General features: G+C 49.4%; 1 protein-coding gene across 9 annotated transcripts in view; it reads left to right on the top strand.

Annotated features, from left to right (window-relative positions):
- TRERF1 (transcriptional regulating factor 1) overlaps positions 1-18,525 on the top strand; it is a 226,292-nt gene that overhangs the window by 177,866 nt on the left and 29,901 nt on the right. For 6 of the 9 annotated variants that reach the window (XM_024765906.1, XM_024765902.1, XM_024765909.1 and 3 more), the window contains 6 exons: positions 6,860-8,515; positions 9,942-9,988; positions 10,886-11,036; positions 12,099-12,407; positions 15,793-16,177; positions 17,570-17,636. In XM_024765906.1, coding sequence (XP_024621674.1) covers positions 7,118-8,515; positions 9,942-9,988; positions 10,886-11,036; positions 12,099-12,407; positions 15,793-16,177; positions 17,570-17,636 — 2,357 coding nt within the window. In that variant the 5' untranslated portion in view covers positions 6,860-7,117. Of the gene's footprint in view, positions 1-6,541; positions 6,664-6,859; positions 8,516-9,941; positions 9,989-10,885; positions 11,037-12,098; positions 12,408-15,792; positions 16,178-17,569; positions 17,637-18,525 lie in introns of all 9 variants that reach the window. The other 3 variants (XM_024765910.1, XM_024765911.1, XM_024765907.1) reach the window with 2 other exon arrangements.

Here is an 18,525-nt window from a genome sequence, read left to right as displayed (position 1 = left end):
AGGGCTGGGACCAAATCCAGCCCCCGACTGTCCTTATACAGCCTGTGAGCCCAGAAGGGTTTTTTACATCTTTAAATGGTTAAAGAAAAATCAGACAAAGAACACTATTTCTTGACATGTGAAAATTATATAAAATTCAAATGTCAGTGTCCATAAGTAAAGTTGTATTAGGACACGACCACACCCATTCATTAATATATTGTTTATGGCTGCTTTCACGCTGCAACTGCAGAGTTATGACAGACATCGTATGGCCTGCAAAGCTGAAAATATTTACTAGCTGGCCCTGTACAGAAAAGGCCCTTGCTAAAACATCTTTGTAGAGCCTTATTATTATGTACAGCGTTCCATGAACCTGGCACTGTAGGGCCCTGTGAAAATAGTAAATTCTGGCCCTTGGTCCATGTCAGAAGCTTGGAAATCTAGGGGTGAAGTGCTTTGGGTCTCATTTGTCTGGCTTGGCATTTCAGCTCAATGAGTGTTTATTGAGCAGCTACTGTGTCTCAATCACTGGGGACCCAAGATGTGTAGGATGCTGTCCCTGCCTTGGAATGACTGGACAGACAGTGGGGAGATGGGCTCCGAAGCAGGTCGTTTGACTATAATGCTTCAGGGGGATCAGAGAGAGCATCTCAGATTCTGAGCAGACAATTTTTTTGTCAAACTGAATCCAGAATCCTGGAGCCTTGCTCTAATAAGGGAGGACTTGACCAAAGAAATGTGAAAGCAGTAGTTCTGTTAATTTGTTCATGAATGAAAAAGCTCCTGGTGCCAATTACCCAATGGGAAGTGTTGTACATAATGAGCAAAGCAGTTACCTTATTAGAAAAATAACAAAGACTTGAATCTTGAGTTGGTATTATAACAGTCCTGTGGGATTGACTAATCCACCAAGAACAGTTTCCAGGTTTAAAACGATATGTTTAAAACAGCCTTTTGACAAGATGCTGAACTGTTTGCTACTGCCTGTGTAAAGGGGGTAGGGGTGGGGGTGTGTACAAGCATTCTTGTATGAGCATAAAATATCTTTAGAATATACAGGAACCTGAGTGACTGTCCCAGGAGGGGGGCTGGGTATCTGGGGACAAGGCTGAGAGGAAGACTTTGGGCAGATACCTGTTTTAAAATTTTTGCTCTAACTTTTCACTTTATTTTCAAGTATTTATTTAGGATGATTTCCAGTCTTTTGTATGCTCTCTTATACCTTTTGAATTTTTTTTTCTTTTTTTTTCCTTTTGAATTTTGAACCATGTGAATATAGTACCTATTCAAAAAATACATAAATTTAATGTAAAATAAGTAGCACATGGTCTTGCTGTTACCTTCGTACATCTTCCTAGGGAGGTCGTTTTTCCTCTCATTCAGTATATGATTCTTTTTTTCTTTTTAATAGATCTTTATTGGAGTATAACTGCTTCACAATACTGTGTTAGTTTCTGTTGTACAACAAAGTGAATCAGCCATATGCAGACATATATCCCCATATCTCCTCCCTCTTGAGCCCCCCTTCCACCCTCCCTATCCCACCCCTCTAGGTGGTCACAAAGCACCGAGCTGATCTCCCTGTGCTGTGCTGCTGCTTCCCACTAGCTGTTTTACATTCGGTAGTGGATATATATCGATGCCACTCTCACTTTGTCCCGGCGTCCCACTCCCCCGCCGTGTCCTCAAGTCCGTTCTCTGTGGCAGGGCAGGAGTATATGACTCTTGATTGCCTACTACTGTGAGTCAGGTACTGTTCTAGGTCCAGCAGTTACAGCTCTGGGCCTCAACTTGTTCCTCTGAATGTGGGGAGTTGACCTCTAAGGCAGCCTTCAACTTGAGAGGGCATCAAACTCAACAGGAAGGCTCATTAAAACACAGACTGCTGGTCCCCACCCCCAAGATTCAGTGGGTTTAGGTGAGCCTCAAGAATCAGCATTTACAACAAGTTCCCAGGTGATGTTATATGCTGCTGGCCTGGGAACCACACTTTGGGAGCTCCCCTCTGACTTCCTAGGGTTCCCTACTTTCTAGGGTTCTTTATAAATAAACTACGTTCCCAGTTCAGAAAATATGAACAAATAAAGAATAGATTCCTGTAACTCAGAACACAAAGTAATCCCTCTTACACTGCAGTTTGGGAACACAACAAAGCAGACAGGTCAACAGAAGTAAAGTTATCTAGCTTCCATGCCCCCTACAGGGGCATGATGGAGGAACACAGAATCAGATCATGGTCAGAGTTTGATGAGTTTCAACAAGTAATTCTTCCTGGGGGAAGTGACTTGGTGCAAAGCTTTCGAGGAAGGTTAAGTGGCGAGGTTTAAGCCGGGCAGCCTGGCCTAATACCCACAGGATAACACTGCTGGACATCATTTTAAGGCCTCACAATTATCCCTGACCATACAAATTCAGCCTGATCATCAGTGAGTTCCTGACAAGGACATGGTCCCCAGCATGGACCCCTGCACCTGACTCCATGCCTTAGTGCATGCTGTTCCCTCAGCCGAAATACCCTTCCTGGTCCCCTCACCTCTGTAAACCCTATTTGTCCATCAGGATCCAGGTAAAATCAAACTATTCTTCATGAGAATTTAATATCTGCTCAGCCTACACTTAATATCTTTTTCTGTATATCAATTCATTGGGACGCTTGATCATTATTCTTTTTTTCATTTATTGATTCATTCATTCAACAATATTACCATTCCACCAACAAATTCTTATCAAAGGGCCTACCATATACTGGGAATTACGGTAGATTTGGAGAATAGAATCATAGGTCAAAACAGACTTGGTCCCTGCCCTAATGAGAGAAAGATCATTAATCAAATAATTGCACTGGTGGAAGTACAATTACAGGCTGAGAAGAGTGGTCTGAAGAAAAGAAATATGGTTTTATGAGAACATAAAAGAAATGACCCTGATGTAGCCTTGGGGGTGGGTGTCAGGATAGACTTTCCAAGAAAGTATAGTTTGGGCCGAGAGCTGAAGGTTGCCCAAGACTTGGCTGGATGAGGAATTGGAGTGGGGAAGGGGAATGCTCTCCAAATTGGGGGACCAGCATGTGCAAAGGTCCTGTTGTAGGAGGCAGCTTGGCAGGTTCAAGGAACTGAGAGACCACAGTGGCTGGGTGGTGGGGATGGGGAGGTGTTGGAGAACAAGGAGAAGAGGGGTACATCGTGAGGCTGGGAACAAACCCTGCGGAGCCCTGTCGGCCTTGTTAATGATTTTGGTCTTTAACCTAAGGTTGCTAAGATGCCATGACAGGGTTTTAAACAGTGGGTTGATGGAGGCAGAGTTATGTTTGGAGAAGTTTATTCTGCTGCTGCTGTCTCAAGAATGAACACGACTGAAATCAGGGAGACCAATCAGAAGGCTGTTGGAAGAGTGCAGAAGGTAGATATGGTGTCTTGGACTAGGGTTATAGTAGTGGAACCAGAGAAAAATGGGTGCAGTTAAGAAAACATTAGGAAGTAAATTGCTAGGTTGTGGTGGTTGGTTAAGAGAGAAGGAAGAGTCAAGGGCGAGACTTTGGAGGAGCATCCATTTGGGGGGATGTGATAATGAGTTTGCTTTGAACCTGAAAGTGGAACTGTGGAGTAGGCAGCTGATCAGGAGCTCAGACCCTCTGAGCTGGGAGTGGTCACTGGGAGTCCTCAAGGCTCACCGCATCACTTCACCTTCAGGATCTGCTCCAGCCATCTTTGGCCAACCTTTGTCCCATACCACTGCTTCCCTTGTTCCAGCATTCATTCCACCAAACCAAACCCCCCATCTTGAATGTCCATCTCCTTCTCTTGTCATTCCGAAAGGGACAGAGACCAACTCAGGCTTGCTCCCAGTTGGAGGAGGCCTACAGCAGTGGTCTTCAAACTTTCTGCTTAAATTCCCCCATAAAAGGATTTTGTAAAACCATTTACCCTCTCACACATTTTTAAGTTTACATCTACATTTTTTATTAGACGTCTGCCAAAGATGCAATTTCCAGTATATTGTAAACACTGAGATTTTTAAGTAAAACGATTGCATCACTGTTTTAAATGTATCCAGTGGAATCTAAACACCATAGGAATTTGACACCCACCATCATCCATTTTAAAAATGCATGAACACACTCTTCGTTAATAGTCAGTGTTCCTTTTTCTCCTTGAAATTTTACTTCTGTTTCACTTCCCCTGTGGAATTTTACCCTAATGTAATATATGTAATATGTTTTTGTGCTTAAAACTCTGTCGTTTGTTTCCCGGTCACATTTCATTGTAACGATTTCATATGAAGTTAAAACTTTTTAAATTTCCTGAAATCAGAAAGTTCTAAGTACTAAAATTTTCTTCGTGTTTGAGGTATAGTTATGATTATTAATAATATGCAGGCAATCAAAACAACATAAAATATATTCTAATTTGGATAAATAATTAATAAACATAAAAACTAAAATTACATTGAAAATGTACATTAGGTGGTGATGCTGGAGACTTTTCAAAGTAATTTTTTTTCATGTAAATACATTGTTCTTTTTTTTGCTTTTGGGAGTTTTTTGGGTTGTTTGTTTGTTTGTTTGAAGTATAGTTGATTTACAGTGTTTTGCCAATCTCTGCTGTACAGCAGTGACTGTTTTAAACACATATACATTCTTTTAAAAATATTCTTTTCCATTATGGTTTATCCCGGGAGATTGGATATAGTTCCCTGGGCTGTACAGTAGGACCTTGCTGTTTATCCACTCTCAATATAATAGTTTGCATCTACCAACCCCAAATTCCCAGTCCATCCCTCTCTCTCCCCGCCTCCCGCCTTGGCAACCACAAGTCTGATCTCTATGTCTGTGAGTCTGTTTCTGTTTTGTAGATAGGTTCATTTGTGCCATATTTTAGATTCCACATATAAGGGATATCATATGGTGTTTGTCTTTCTCTTTCTGACTTCCTTCACTAAGTATGATAATCTCTAGTTGTATCCATGTTGCTGCAAATGGCATTATGGTGTGCTTTTTTATGGCTGAGTAGTATTTCACTTGTATATATGTACCACATCTTCTTTATCCATTCATCTGTTGATGGGCATTTAGGCTGTTTCCATGTTTTGGCTAAGTAATTTTTTTATTGACGTATAACATACATGCATGTATGTGACGAGGTCTGAGTGTACAGCTCAGGTTATTACAGAGTGAGCACACCCGTGCAGTTAGCACCCAGGTCCAGAGATAAAATCTTGCTCGTGCCAGGTTCTCTCTTCTGTTTTTTTATTTATCCATGGAAGAATACTATTTGTTGCATGAGATATGAGACAAGGATCAGCGTCAATTGTATTTCCATTTTTCATTTATATAGATGTAAACACTGAAAAACCCTCATTCACATAAACTAATAGATAAAAATACAAGTTTTATTAAAGCAGGGTCAACTCAGTTCTTGATCTGCTTCTGAGTTATGTACCAAAAATCACATAGTGATCTATCACTAACAATTATATTTTAATTCTATTAGGCCTTCCTAATGAAAGAAAGAATTGGAAACCACCCAGCTTGCAAAGAAGATTTACTACTTATTTATTAGTGTTGCTCACTTTCAATGTTCTGTGCCCTCTCGTGTGGCGGCTGGGGGAGTTATCCCTGGGGCATAAGCCCAGTTAAGATTTGGGATGGAATGAGTAAGAAGTTTGTCTTTCTTTTGTAAAGGAGGAGGGCTGTTGTGAAAGAGCAGGTGTAAAAGGACAACTTGAACCTCTGTCACTGGTTAGCAGACATCTGGTCCTGTCCAAAACCATTTGGCATGGACCAAATATGCTTTATGGACATTTTGGATAAGACCAAATTTCAGGGACCTTTTGACGTGGACCAGATATCTTACAGACCCAGTGTCTTATGGATGTTTTGGACAGGACCAGATGTCCTGCAATTCTGTCCACCCATCAGTTCTAGAAAAGGGTTTTTATGGAAGTTGAGGATCTGGAAACTGATTCTCTTAAAGCTTTGAATGTGTGTGTATAGTGCTTGGAAAGTCTTCGTGTACTCCCAGGGGTTGACATACCCCAGTTTGAAGTTCACAGAGGAACCTGTATGGCTTCAAATCAGACTAGACCCGTCACTCAAAATTTCCTAGTTCATGTTTCTAAGAGAGGGAATCTGATTGGCCCAGCCTATTTTTTTGAGTCAGGCCACATCATAGGCTTCCGACCAGGTGGTCAGCACTGTGCACAGATGTTTCCCTGAGCAGGGACCCCAAGGAGGCAGGTAGCTGTGTACTGACACATGTACTGCTTTTCCTTGAAACTGTCTCCGGTTCTGTTCTTCTGCTAGAAATACGCTCTCCAGACTATGCGTTCCTTATCTGTTATTTTTTACCTTTTTATTACATGCATCTCTTTCCTCCTTGTACTGTGGTTATTCATGTGGCCAATTGCCTTTTCTAGCTGTAAGCTCCTTGAGAGATGGCCCCTGTCTTAATGACTTCCTAGCATTGTGTCTTACACTTAGTAGATGTCTATGTCTAGTAAGTATTTTTTGACCAGATGAATTGATTAATGGATGTCTTAAGCTTCTTTATATCCCCTACAGGACCTAGAATAGTGCTGGTCTTTCAATAGCAGGGTTCCAGAAGAATGGATGAATTAATCAGTGAGCAAAACAATGAATTAACGAATCAATGAACTAATGAGCCGTGGAGCAATGGCTTGAAAGTAAGAGAGTTCATATCTCACATGGGGGGTCAGGATCTGCAGAATCAGTGTAAAGGAGTGACATGTATGAAACTGGCTATTTCTAATCCAGGCTCCTGTTTTGTGTTTATTTCCATAATGGGTTGTGGTAGATACAGTAGCCCATCGCAAAACATCCAGGTAAATCCTTTCCTGCCCTTTGCATCTTGTCTTGCAGTTGTGAGCAGCATCTCTTCACCACCGTGGTGTTTGGTCCGTACCTCAGCCCGGGTGAGGATGTAAAACCCCCGGCCCTGCACATGCGTGGTAGAGGCCAACAGGAACACCTGGCTCCAGCCACAGTCATGGACATGTCAACCGTGGAGTAGTGTGGACGCTTTCTCTCTGCTTCTCAGGGTTTCAGTCCTTTCGGGTTTGTGTCATTGATCATTTTTTATGGTTTTGCGGCTGGACGTTCACGATCAAGGCAGGCACCATGGGGGATCAGCAACTGTACAAGACCAATCACGTGGCCCACGGTGGTGAGAACCTTTTCTACCAACAGCCACCACTTGGCATCCACGGTGGGCTGAACCACAACTATGGGAATACAGTCCCCGGGGCTGGAATGGATGCCCCTCAGGCATCACCCATCTCCCCCCACTTCCCTCAAGACACTCGGGATGGTCTGGGCTTGCCTGTTGGCTCCAAAACGCTTGGCCAAGTGGACACCTCAAGGCAGGGAGGGTGGGCAGGCCATGCAGGGCCTGGAAACCACGTCCAGCTACGTGGCAACCTGACCAACTCGAACATGATGTGGGGATCTCCAGCCCAGGCGGAGCCCACCGATGGCTACCAGTACACCTACTCCCAGGCCAGCGAGATCCGGACCCAGAAGCTCACCAGTGGTGTCCTGCACAAGCTAGACTCTTTCACCCAGGTGTTTGCCAACCAAAACCTGCGAATTCAGGTCAACAATATGGCCCAGGTGCTGCACACCCAGTCAGCGGTGATGGACGGAGCCCCTGAAAGCGCCCTCCGCCAGTTGCTGTCCCAGAAGCCCATGGAGCCCCCAGCACCGGCTCTCCCTTCCCGCTACCAGCAGGTGCCCCAGCAGCCTCACCCTGGTTTCACTGGCGGGCTGTCCAAACCAGCCCTTCAGGTTGTGCCGCACCCAAGCCAAGGGCACCCGTATTATGACTACCAGCAGCCACTGGCCCAGATGCCGGTGCAGGGAGGACAGTCACTGCAGGCCCCCCAGATGCTGTCCCAGCACATGCCACAGCACCAGTATTACCCGCAGCAGCAGCAGCAGCAAGCCGGGCAGCCGCGGATGTCAGTGCAAGACATGCAGCCGCCGCCGCAGCAGCAGGTTTGCCCAGCGCAGCCCCAGCAGCTGCAGCAGCGGCAGGGTGCGATGCAGATACCTCAGTATTACCAGTCCTCGCCCATGGCGCAGCATTTGCCAGAGTCGCGGCAGCCGCAGATGCACCTGCAGCCCCCTTCTTATCACAGGGACCCCCACCAGTACACCCCGGAGCAGGCGCACGCTGTCCAGCTGATTCAGCTGGGCTCCGTGCCCCAGTACTACTACCAGGAGCCCCAGCAGCCCTACGGCCACCCCGTGTACCAGCAGAGCCACCTGCCCCAGCCCCAGCAGCCTGAGGACGGTCAGCCCAAGACTTACCCAAGCGACAGGCAGGCCCAGGCCATGCTGAGCTCCCACGGGGACCTGGGGCCTCCAGATACGGGAATGGGTGACCCGGCAAGCTCGGACCTGAACAGGGTCGGCAGTGTGCTGCCCCACCGGCCGCTCCTGTCCCCCAGTGGCATCCACCTCAACAACATGGGGCCTCAGCACCAGCAGCCGTCTCCCAGTGCCGTGTGGCCCCAGGTATTCTCACAGTGGCTGTTTCTCCTGGTGTCTCAGTGTGCCCATGAGCCAGCCAGAGATGCGTCTATGTAGTGCCCAGTCCGCTCTCCAAACCCCTCCGACACTTCTGTTCTTTATTTGTTCCACAAACGTTAGCCAGATGCTGTGGAATGCAAAAGCGATTTTGACTCAGTCCTTTGCCCATAGAGCTTACAGTCTCACTCAGGAGACGGGCAATACACCGTATCGGGTCCTGAATGATGCACATAATGGTCAAGGCCTGATCAGGTGCCCAGGGACCACCACCGTGTCTGGTGCCCCTTAAGTCTGTATCCTTAGGGAATTTCCTATGAAATCGTTCCCCTTTTGGGAGGGAGACCACATTATGATAGCATTTCTCAAAGTCTAAAGCCCAGAATAGGAGTTCCGTAGAATGTTGAACGGATATTGCTGGGAGGAGGGGAATGGGTTCTCTGGATAAACAAATTTGCGGGTTCTTAAAGTGAAACGGGCTGCAGTGCTGCTGGGCTTCTCAGAGCCTTTCATATGCTCATGTGCACTGCAGATCTCCCCAGGGGGTACCTTGTGTAGTTGCAGAGGTGAAAACCTTAGCTGCCCACAGGATCCAGGCAGGTAAAGTCAGTAAGCAAAACGGCCTGGTATGAGATGATAAGGACTGTGTGGACTAGAGAGCAGACGTCCCATCTAATGACATTCTTGGGATTTTTTAAAACAGTCCAGCCAAGCAAACCATGTCTGCAGGCCAGATTCAGCCTGAGGGTGACGGTTATTAACCCTTGATTATTTCCAAAATGTATTTGATCACAAAACTGCCTACTGTGTCCTGGGCACCGTACAGGCCTTCGCGGTGTCCCAGGTGCTCCACTCAAGTGACAACAAGGTCGGGGGAGGAGGGCACCTTGAATAGGACTGGGGTAGATGGAGAGAGGGCTCCGATGAAGGTTGAAGACCAGGCATAAAGTCCCCTTGACCCGGTTTTGTTTAAGACTCAGGCCTGTAGTAACTGAGAGACTTTGTGAATATAAGAATAAGATGACATGGCCAAAGCTGAGGTCTCCCAGCGTGAGGCTGTGTCGTCCAGCCCTCCATTCGGGAATGGAGCCTGTCTGTGTACAGAGTAGGTGGACAGGGAGAACAGGAAGGAAGGAGGTGGGGGATTGAGTCCCAGTGGGCTTGTGGCTGGTGGGGCTCCGTGAGGGGGCATGGCCCCAAACCAGGGAACATCAGGGGAAAGAAATCTGGAAGCCTCAGGTGTGGAAGGGCAAGGGCGTGCGTATCTGTGAGCCCGGTCTGCGTGAGGCAGAGAGCGGAAAGAATCCTAGAAGTGTGCAGGCCCTGGGGTTCCCGCCGCTCAAGGACTCCTCCCATCAGAAACACATTTGTTTTTTTTCTTCTTTCTTCTGGTGTCCTGCATGGCTCAAAATAGATGCACCTACCTGATGGCAGAGCCCAGCCAGGGTCCCCTGACTCAAGGTAGGATGGATGCATGGAGGCTTGTTGGCATTTTGGGAGACGGGAAGGTTTCCCTGAACTGTCTCATGATTCATTTCTAAATTCAAAGTCAATTCCTCAAAGAAATTTGTAAGAATAATAATAGCAGCTATTGTTTTTGAGTGCTTATTATTACTTTATATCATACGTAATAAAAGTAGTAGCTCCGTGAGGGTTGGTGTGATTACCATGTGCCTAGCACATAGTAAGCACTCAACCACTGTTAACTATTATTATCATTATTATTTTACAAATGAGAAAACTGAGGCTCAGAGAGCTTAAGGTTGCACATCAAGAAAGTAGGGATGCTGGGATAGACTCCAAAGCCCCTGTTCTGCCCTCTGTCCATTCAGTGAGTATTTATTTAGTACCTACTGTGTGCTAGGCATGGAACTAAGCTATGAGGATGCCTCAGTGAATAGTACAGTCTTGTTTCCTCCCCTCATGGGTTTGGTAAATAAAGACTTAGCCAGAACCTTACAAACTAAGACATGCAACCTGGAGGCTGAACCAGAAGACTGAGACCCATGTGTCTAAGGGAAGACTTCTGGAAGAGGAGAGCCGAAGCTGATTCTAGAAGGGTCATAAGCCAGAGGTGGGAAAAAACCCAGCACCTGAAGGCCTGGAATGAAGAAAGACGTTTGGTTCAACTCTTGCATGATCTTGAGCACGCCCTTTCCTACTCTTGAGCCTCAGTTTTCCATCTGCAAATTGGGCTTAGTTCTCTGAAGGGAATTGGGGTAATACAAGTAGGGCCATGGCCGTGGGAGCTCTGGATGAATGAAATGGGTTCATTGTAGGGTGTGAGGTCTTGTGATGAGTCACTGTTTCCCGTCATCAATGTGTGTGTCCTCTCCACTTGGTCCTACCCTTGAGCAGTGGCCAACCAAAAGGAGTGTTTGGGGAGCAGTTTGATGCCAAGAACAAGCTGACATGCTCCATCTGCCTGAAGGAGTTCAAGAGTCTGCCTGCCCTGAATGGCCACATGCGGTCCCACGGGGGGATGAGGGCCTCCCCCAGCCTCAAACAGGTGAGGAGGAGTCAGTCCCCGGTCCTTCCCAGGCCATGTGCTGCTTGCTTTGCTTTGCTGCCATCAGAGAGTGATGTGAGCCCCACTCGGGGAACCTGAGGAGGCATAGCCCTTCCCTAACGAAAGTACTCAAGCTTTGACGCTGGGAGCCAGCCAGGTCACACAGTCTCCGCTTCCACTGGCTTCATGAACAAGAGTCCAGAACTGAGGTGGTAGAAATCCTTTTAGGGGATCCCAGCCTCTCCAGCTCCTGGAGAAGACAGCAAAGAAAACATGTTGATGCACTATTGTTTTCAACTTCTGCTCCTTGAAGTACTCAAGACCAGGGTCCCTTGGGCCTTCCAGATCCGTAGTCAATGGCCAGGGAAAGCTAATGTGACCATCGGGCTCCCAGCCAGCATTCTCTGTTCACCAGGGCACTAGTGGTAGACTCTAACATCCGAAGACCTTTGAATGCCCTTAGGATTATCCAGGCAGGATGCCCTTGTGGTGAACTACCCATGCAGTTTTAGAGTTAGATTAAAATTCAAAGAACTTTCTCAATTCTTTGAATGCTGTTAATCTTAATTTAAGTCTATGGGATTAACTCTGTTCACCAAAAACTTTGATGTGACCCAGGTCACTCCGTCTCCCGACCATGCCAGTTAAAAGAGCTTTTCCTCCATTTGACAGATGAGTAAACTGAGGCCCATAGAATTAAAAGGTCCTGCACAAGAGCTTGTGTTTTTTTTGTTTTTTTTTGTTTTTTTTTGGTCTGATTCTAAGTCCATGTCCTTTTCTTTAAAAGCAATGACAGCCACACAAAAATTTTTCTTCACTATTTGTTTTAATATACAAGTGATACACGGTCAAGATTTTTTAATGTAGAAAATCAAGTGCCTTGTCCATTGCCGACGGGCATCACTGGAGCCGAGGGACTCAGGCTGGCAGGAAGGAAACCACCCTGCAGCGGTTCTCTGTCACCCACGTGTGATGTCCAGGAACGTTTCAGGAAGAGCAAAGTGCATCCCCCCCATGAGAGCTGCTCTCAGCCCAGGATCAAAGCCTTTATTGTCTGTGTAGGAGGAAGGAGAGAAGGCCCCGGCGCCTCCGCCTCAGCCGCCACTGCCGCCTCCGCCTCCGCCTCCGCCGCCACCGCAGCTCCCACCCGAGGTGGAAAGCCTCACGCCTATGGTCATGCCCGTGTCTGTCCCTGTCAAGCTTCTCCCGCCCAAGCCCAGCTCTCAGGGCTTCGCCAACAGCGTCGCTGCCGCCCCCTCAGCCAGAGACAAGCCAGCCAGCTCGATGTCGGACGACGAGATGCCCGTGCTCGTGAGGATGACCCTCTCTCCCCCACACTCACCCCAAGGGGCTGCCCCCCACCCGCCTGCTGTGAGTTGCTGCTCTGCCCTGCCTGCCTGGGGTGGGGACATCCCTTTGCTTTCTTGGAGATGGGGACAGCTCTGCCAGGGCCCCTGGCCTGAGCTCAGACGTGACTTGGCCTCTCTGGGCTGAGCCCCCCGCAGCCACCTTGGGAATCCCATCCGTGTCTGCACTGCCTGCCACCCAGTAAACACCTGGCACTCTACCAGGCTAATGGTCTGGGTTAGATTCTGAGAGACCCGAAGATGTTCCTAGATTAAACAGAGGTGATAACTCAGCTGGTGATCGCAGTTATTAAAATATGGAAGTACTGTCCCAGATAATAAATAGCTACTGCCCAGGGTCCTGGCCCCTCCCCCAGGACCTCCAGACCTCCCCAGATCCAGCAACCAAAGAGGCAACCCCTGGCACAGCAGGTCCTCCAGGCAGTAGCGCTGGCATCCATTCTGATGGTGAGTCAGCCTTACCACATGCTTAATATCTTCAGTATCACCCCTGTGTAAATAAATACCCTCAGAGGACCGGATTCATTAAGATTCCCAAAGTAATTCCCCTGAGACGCCCACTCCCCAATCTCAAGAAAGCAAAGAGATTTGTGTTTCTTATTCACTGTTCTTCTCTTTCTCAAGTTCCGAGCGCATCACCCAAGCAGCTTAGCTTGGCTCTGGGACAGAGATCTCTCTCACTCTCCTTCCCTCTCTCTCTCTCTCTCTCTGTCCCCCTGCCCCTCTCTCCCTCCCTCCACCCCTCCCCGGGGGAGTCTGTAACCCATGTGATTCACTACCTCAGATCTGTCCCCTCCCCACAGAGTAGCACACTGAGTCACATTTGTCCTCACAGAATAGGCAGCTGCTGGGATTCCAGGAGACACGAGTGCGGTTGGGCCAGAATAGGGATCAGGAGGATAATTACGAGAACTAGAAAAATCCAGAAAGAGCCTTTTTGGTTTTCTATGTAATATCAGGGCTCAAAAGAGGAAAGACAGATGGACAACCTCTAGAGGCGAGGATTCTCATCAGCTGGCAGGTCTTGGGGGCCAGCAACAGGCAGAGAGATGAAACGACACAGCCAAGCCCCCTCTTTGCCCAGGGAAGTTCCTCATTTGGTGGGAGGGATGCTGTTTCTACCCTTTGGAAACTCTCAGCCTGAAGCTGGAGAGTAAGGATCGTAGTCACACAGGGGTCAGAGCCCCAGGCAGCAGCCCCGCCCCAGTTCAAGACAGAGCAAGGCAGCAATGCCCTGCGTGTGGCTGGTGGGGGACATACCTGGGGAGCTAAGGTCATTAGGGACTGGGATGAGGCAAGGGAAGTTTGATGCGAGTTTGCTTAGAAGATCGTCAAGAGGGGAGTTCCAAGGCAGAGGTGAACTTGGTTTTGTGGGAAGGGTGAGAGACATACTGTGAGGAGATAAGCCGAAATGGAAGCGTGTAGGTAGGGCTTGAGTAAGTGTGAGCAAGGTCCTGACACTTAATATAAAGAAATCAAAATGTCCAAGTAGGAGCCCTGTGTTTTAATCCCCACTCTGCTCCTAGCCATCTGGGATGCAGCCAGCCGAGACCCTTCCCCTCTCAGAACTTCAGTTTCTCCCTGATCTGGGTTTGGGGGGCAGGGGTGGTGTTGGCCTCCTCAGTGACTGTCATCTCTCTGGGGAGCTTTTAAAACCTCTCGGCGCTTGGCCCTGTCTCCAGCTTGGCTGGAACTCTGTAAATGCTTCCTCCCACCTGACATCCAGGTCTGATATTCCGGGGGCCTTCCCTGGCCCAGGGTCTCAGAGCCTTGCCTGGAGGATGGGAAAGTCCCAGAATAGAGCTGTTGTAACAGAACCCAGAGGCTCGTAGAGAGAGCCCGAAAGGGACCTTTGGCCCTGTGGTCAGAGGTCTGGATCCCAGTGCAGGGTTGAAGTCACTCGGGGTCCTCAGGTGACCACATCCGTTACCCAGGAACCAGGTGTGAAGTGTCAAGATGGCTCCCCAAGTTGGGGGCACGTGCACCTTCTTCCCATTGCTCAGCCCCCTCTCTCCACCTTAGCCTCAGGTGGTGAGGAGCCCCCTGGTGGGGAAAGGAAGCAGGTTGGGGCTCTCTGACCTAAGGAGAGCCCCCCGGGGGCCTGGGGGGTCCCCGCTGCCCCTTCCCCTTTCCTCACCTTTCTGCTTCCCTAGACTCCCCTCCTAGGGGCTGGGACGGCACCCCAGAAGATGATGAAGCTGAGGGAGAGGCACGAGGGGCAGCCTGAAGTGCTGAAGGCAGCAGAAGGGGCCCTGAGGGGGAGGAGCCCAGAGCTGAGAGGTGACTGGGGCAGGTCACATGGCCTGGAGGAGGCTGGTCACGTGACCATGGCCGACCCTTCCCATCACCCCCTGCTGCCTCCTACTCAGGCGTCACCCTGAGCACAGGGATTGCCAGGGACCACAGCTGTGACGAGCACTGGCCTGCAGGGCCTGGGAGGGGACCACAGAACTGCCCAGAACTTTTCTGCAGGTATCCTCACAGCCCCTCCCAACCGCACGACTGCCTCTCCAGCCACACCCAGCTCTCCGTTTTTCTGGGCTGATGCTGGCATACAACCAAGACTGTTTGTGTTTGGCTTGGGCATGCCCTGCTTATCTCTTTCCGTGCGTGTGTTTACTTATTAGTATATCTGTACCCATGTGGCAGATCTTCCTTCCAGAAGATGCTTGGTTCTGCTGGAATAAAATAAACTAACCCTGCTGACAGGAAACCAACCTACAAGAAGGGTTTGCCACAGATAAGCCACCAGTGCTGGGAGCAGTAATGAGGGGTGGTGAGGCGGGGAGGCTCACCAGATCCACTTCTAGGAGAGCACATGAGACGGGCCTCAAAGATCCGCGATGGCTCTCCTCAACCCTAAGGTTACCTTGAAGAAGAGCCCAGTGTGGGTCACTGGCCCTGGGAGCCTTGGCCAAGGCCTGACCCCCTCTTCCTGCCCCACAGCCTCTGCCCAGCTTCCCTGAATAGATTCTTCTGTCGCCGCCTCAGAACATGTGTTATCTGTCCCCGATGTCAGTCCCCGGGGAGCAGTGGGGAATTAAAGGGCCCACTCAGCTGGATTCCACTCACCAGATGGGAATGCAGTGATAAGCAATAAAGAATGTGAATATATTCTTTCTTGCCCACCCACTATTCCTACCACCCCCATCCCTCTCCAGACATGAGGGATTTCCTCCAAAACCAAAGTTTTCTGCCTAATCAAGCCACCAGATCTCGCCTTGTCTGAAGTGGATGTGGCCGTTTCTGAAGGCGGAGGATGCTGGGGTCAGACGAGTGGAAGGGGGGAGGGGTCCCCGTTAGGACAGCAGTCCCCCTTCCCTCAGCCTGTGGAAAGGGCCTGTGGGAAAAGCCCAAGTATTTGAATCGGATCATTCTTCCCATTGTAGGAAATTCCCAAGAAGCATCAGCCAGGCTTGGCCAAAGCTGAGGAAGCCCTCAAGACCGCGCCGGAGAAGAAAAAGTTCCGGCACCGGCCGGAGCCGCTCTTCATCCCGCCTCCGCCCTCCTACACCCCCAACCTCGCCGCCTCGCACTCTGGCGCCACCCTGTACCAGAGCCAGCTGCGCTCCCCGCGCGTCCTGGGCGACCACTTGCTCCTCGACCCCGCCCACGAGCTGCCCCCCTACACGCCCCCGCCCATGCTCAGCCCGGTGCGCCAGGGTTCGGGGCTCTTCAGCAACGTGCTCATCTCCGGCCACGGCGCCGGCGCGCATCCGCAGCTGCCCCTCACGCCCCTCACGCCCACGCCTCGCGTGCTGCTCTGCCGCCCCAGTGAGTCGCCCCTGTCCCCGCCTCCGCTACCTTAGGGGCGGTGCCCCGACTGTGCTGGGTGCTGCCCCAGGAGGCCTCGCGTTCTGTCGTCTCGTTTTCCACAGACCTTGGCGGTGGCTCGATTCTGTGTACCAGGCAATGTGCTGGGGGCTAGAAAGAATACTTCTCAGGGCAAACACAGTCTAGCCGCGGAGACTAACACGTAGAGCGATAATCAGAGTTTCTTTGGGATAGGGAAAAACGAAGGGTGCTGTGGATAACCGTGTAAGACATCCAAAATAAATGTACTAAGTAGGGGCTTCCCTGGTGGCGCAGTGGTTGAGAGCCCACCTGCCGATGCAGGGGACGCGGGTTCGTGCCCCGGACTGGGAGGATGCCACATGCCTCGGAGCGGCTGGGCCTGTGAGCCATGGCCGCTGAGCCTGTGCATCCGGAGCCTGGGCTCCGCGACGGGAGAGGCCACAACAGTGAGAGGCCCCCGTACCACAAAAAAAATAAAAATAAAATAAAAAAATAAATGTATTAAGTAGATGTACAAATGGGGTTATATGTAAGACCACACCTTCACATTTTAGCATGCTGTGTAAAGATCAAGCAGGAGAGCTTCCCTGGTGGGGCAGGGCTAAAGAATCCGCCTGCCAATGCAGGGGACATGGGTTCGAGCCGAGGTCCGGGAAGATCCCACATGCCGCGGAGCGCCTAAGCCCATGCACTACAACTACTGAGCCTGCGAACCACAGTTGCTGAGCCCGTGTGCCACAACTACTGAAGCCCACGGGCCTAGAGCCCGTGCTCCGCAACAAGAGAAGCCACCGCCTGCGCACTTCATCAAAGAATGGCCCCCGCTCACCACAACTAGAGAAAGCCCATGCACCACAGGGAAGATCCAATGCAGCTAAAAATAAAAATAAATAAAAAATTTATTAAAAAAAAAGATCAAGCAGGAGAGCCCTGTAGCCAGGATCTCTTTCTGGAGCAAGAATAGTTTCATAGAAATAAGACAAATTAACAGGGGAATTCCCTAGCGGCCCAGCGCTTAGGACTCCACACTTTCACTGCGGAGGGCCTGGGGTCAATCCCCGGTCGAGGAACTAGGTTCCCACAGGCCCCGCACACACAGCCAAAAATTATTTTTAAATAATTTTTAAAATAAATAAAAAGCTTAAGCAGACCAGAGTGGGGCAGCTGGCCACTCCTTACCCTGTGTGAGAAGTGGGGAAACGCTAAGCCACGTTGCTCCACATTCCATCCAACTCCTCGGAGACTGCTGGGGTAACTCTGGCATGGGTTGGGTAGGAGAGGGGCCTTGTCATGACTGTTTAGGTAACTGCTCATTTAGTTTCTTCAGTACCCTTCCCTGTTGACCAGTGACCCCTGGTTTTTGTGCTTCAGACAGCATCGACGGCAGCAACGTGACAGTCACCCCAGGACCTGGAGAGCAGACTGTTGATGTCGAACCGTAAGGAAAAGCCAATTATTCTTTAGAACAGAAGCCTCAGCCTAGAAAAGGGATGGGGAGCTTTGAGAAGTGTAGCTAGTGCTTCTGGGATCAGAGTGGCCACTGGGCAAGAAGTTGTAGAAAATGTAGGATCGTGGAATTTCTCAAGTACTGTTGTTTCCCTGTAATTGCCAGTATTTCAAGGCCTTTTCTAAAGATTAAACACATTAAAAGCAAGGAGCCTTGTGTTTGGAGAACCAGGCGTCCCCATCTGTGGCTCTGTGAGCCAGTTTGGTTGGGGCCACATGCCTTCACATCCCCAGTGACATTGAGACATCTGTCTCAGGGTGCCTAGCTCTCCACGAGGCTCCATCCAAAATGCCCTTGATCCCCCAGCCCCTCCCTAAGATTCTTAGCTGATCCTCCAAGTGGCCTTGTTGAGTAATTGAGTTGGGGGGTATAATGGAAGAGAAAGCTGGCTATTTTCATGGATAAGCACAGAAGAGGCCAGATGGTAGAGTGGTGAGTAGACTGAGTCAGGAATCAGGAAACCTGGTTCCAGCACCGTTTTGTTATTTGATCTTGATCAAGTTAACCTTTCTAAGCTTTAGTTAATTAATCTGTTGAGTAGGAATAATTATCACTGCCTTGCTTACATCACAGGTCTTGGTGAGGTTCAGATGGGATCATTTGTGTGAAAGTGGTCTGAAAGGACTAAAAAATGGAATAAGCACTTTGTATTTGTCCCATTGGGTTAAGTGGTACCCTCGGCCGTGCTCTGGGCAGCTGTTCCCTTGGAATTAGGACCCTCCCTCTCCCAGTTATAGGGAGCTTTGAAGCCCCAGGCAGGCTTCTCCCTTGCTCCCCACAGCATCTCTCCCCAATCGTAAAGCTGTTCCTTATCCCAGTG

This window comes from Neophocaena asiaeorientalis, unplaced genomic scaffold, assembly GCF_003031525.2.
Source record: "Neophocaena asiaeorientalis asiaeorientalis breed wild unplaced genomic scaffold, Neophocaena_asiaeorientalis_V1.1 scaffold46, whole genome shotgun sequence".
Taxonomy (NCBI): Eukaryota; Metazoa; Chordata; class Mammalia; order Artiodactyla; family Phocoenidae; genus Neophocaena; species Neophocaena asiaeorientalis.
Note: the sequence above shows the minus strand (reverse complement) of the source record. Positions and strands in the feature narration are given on the sequence as shown.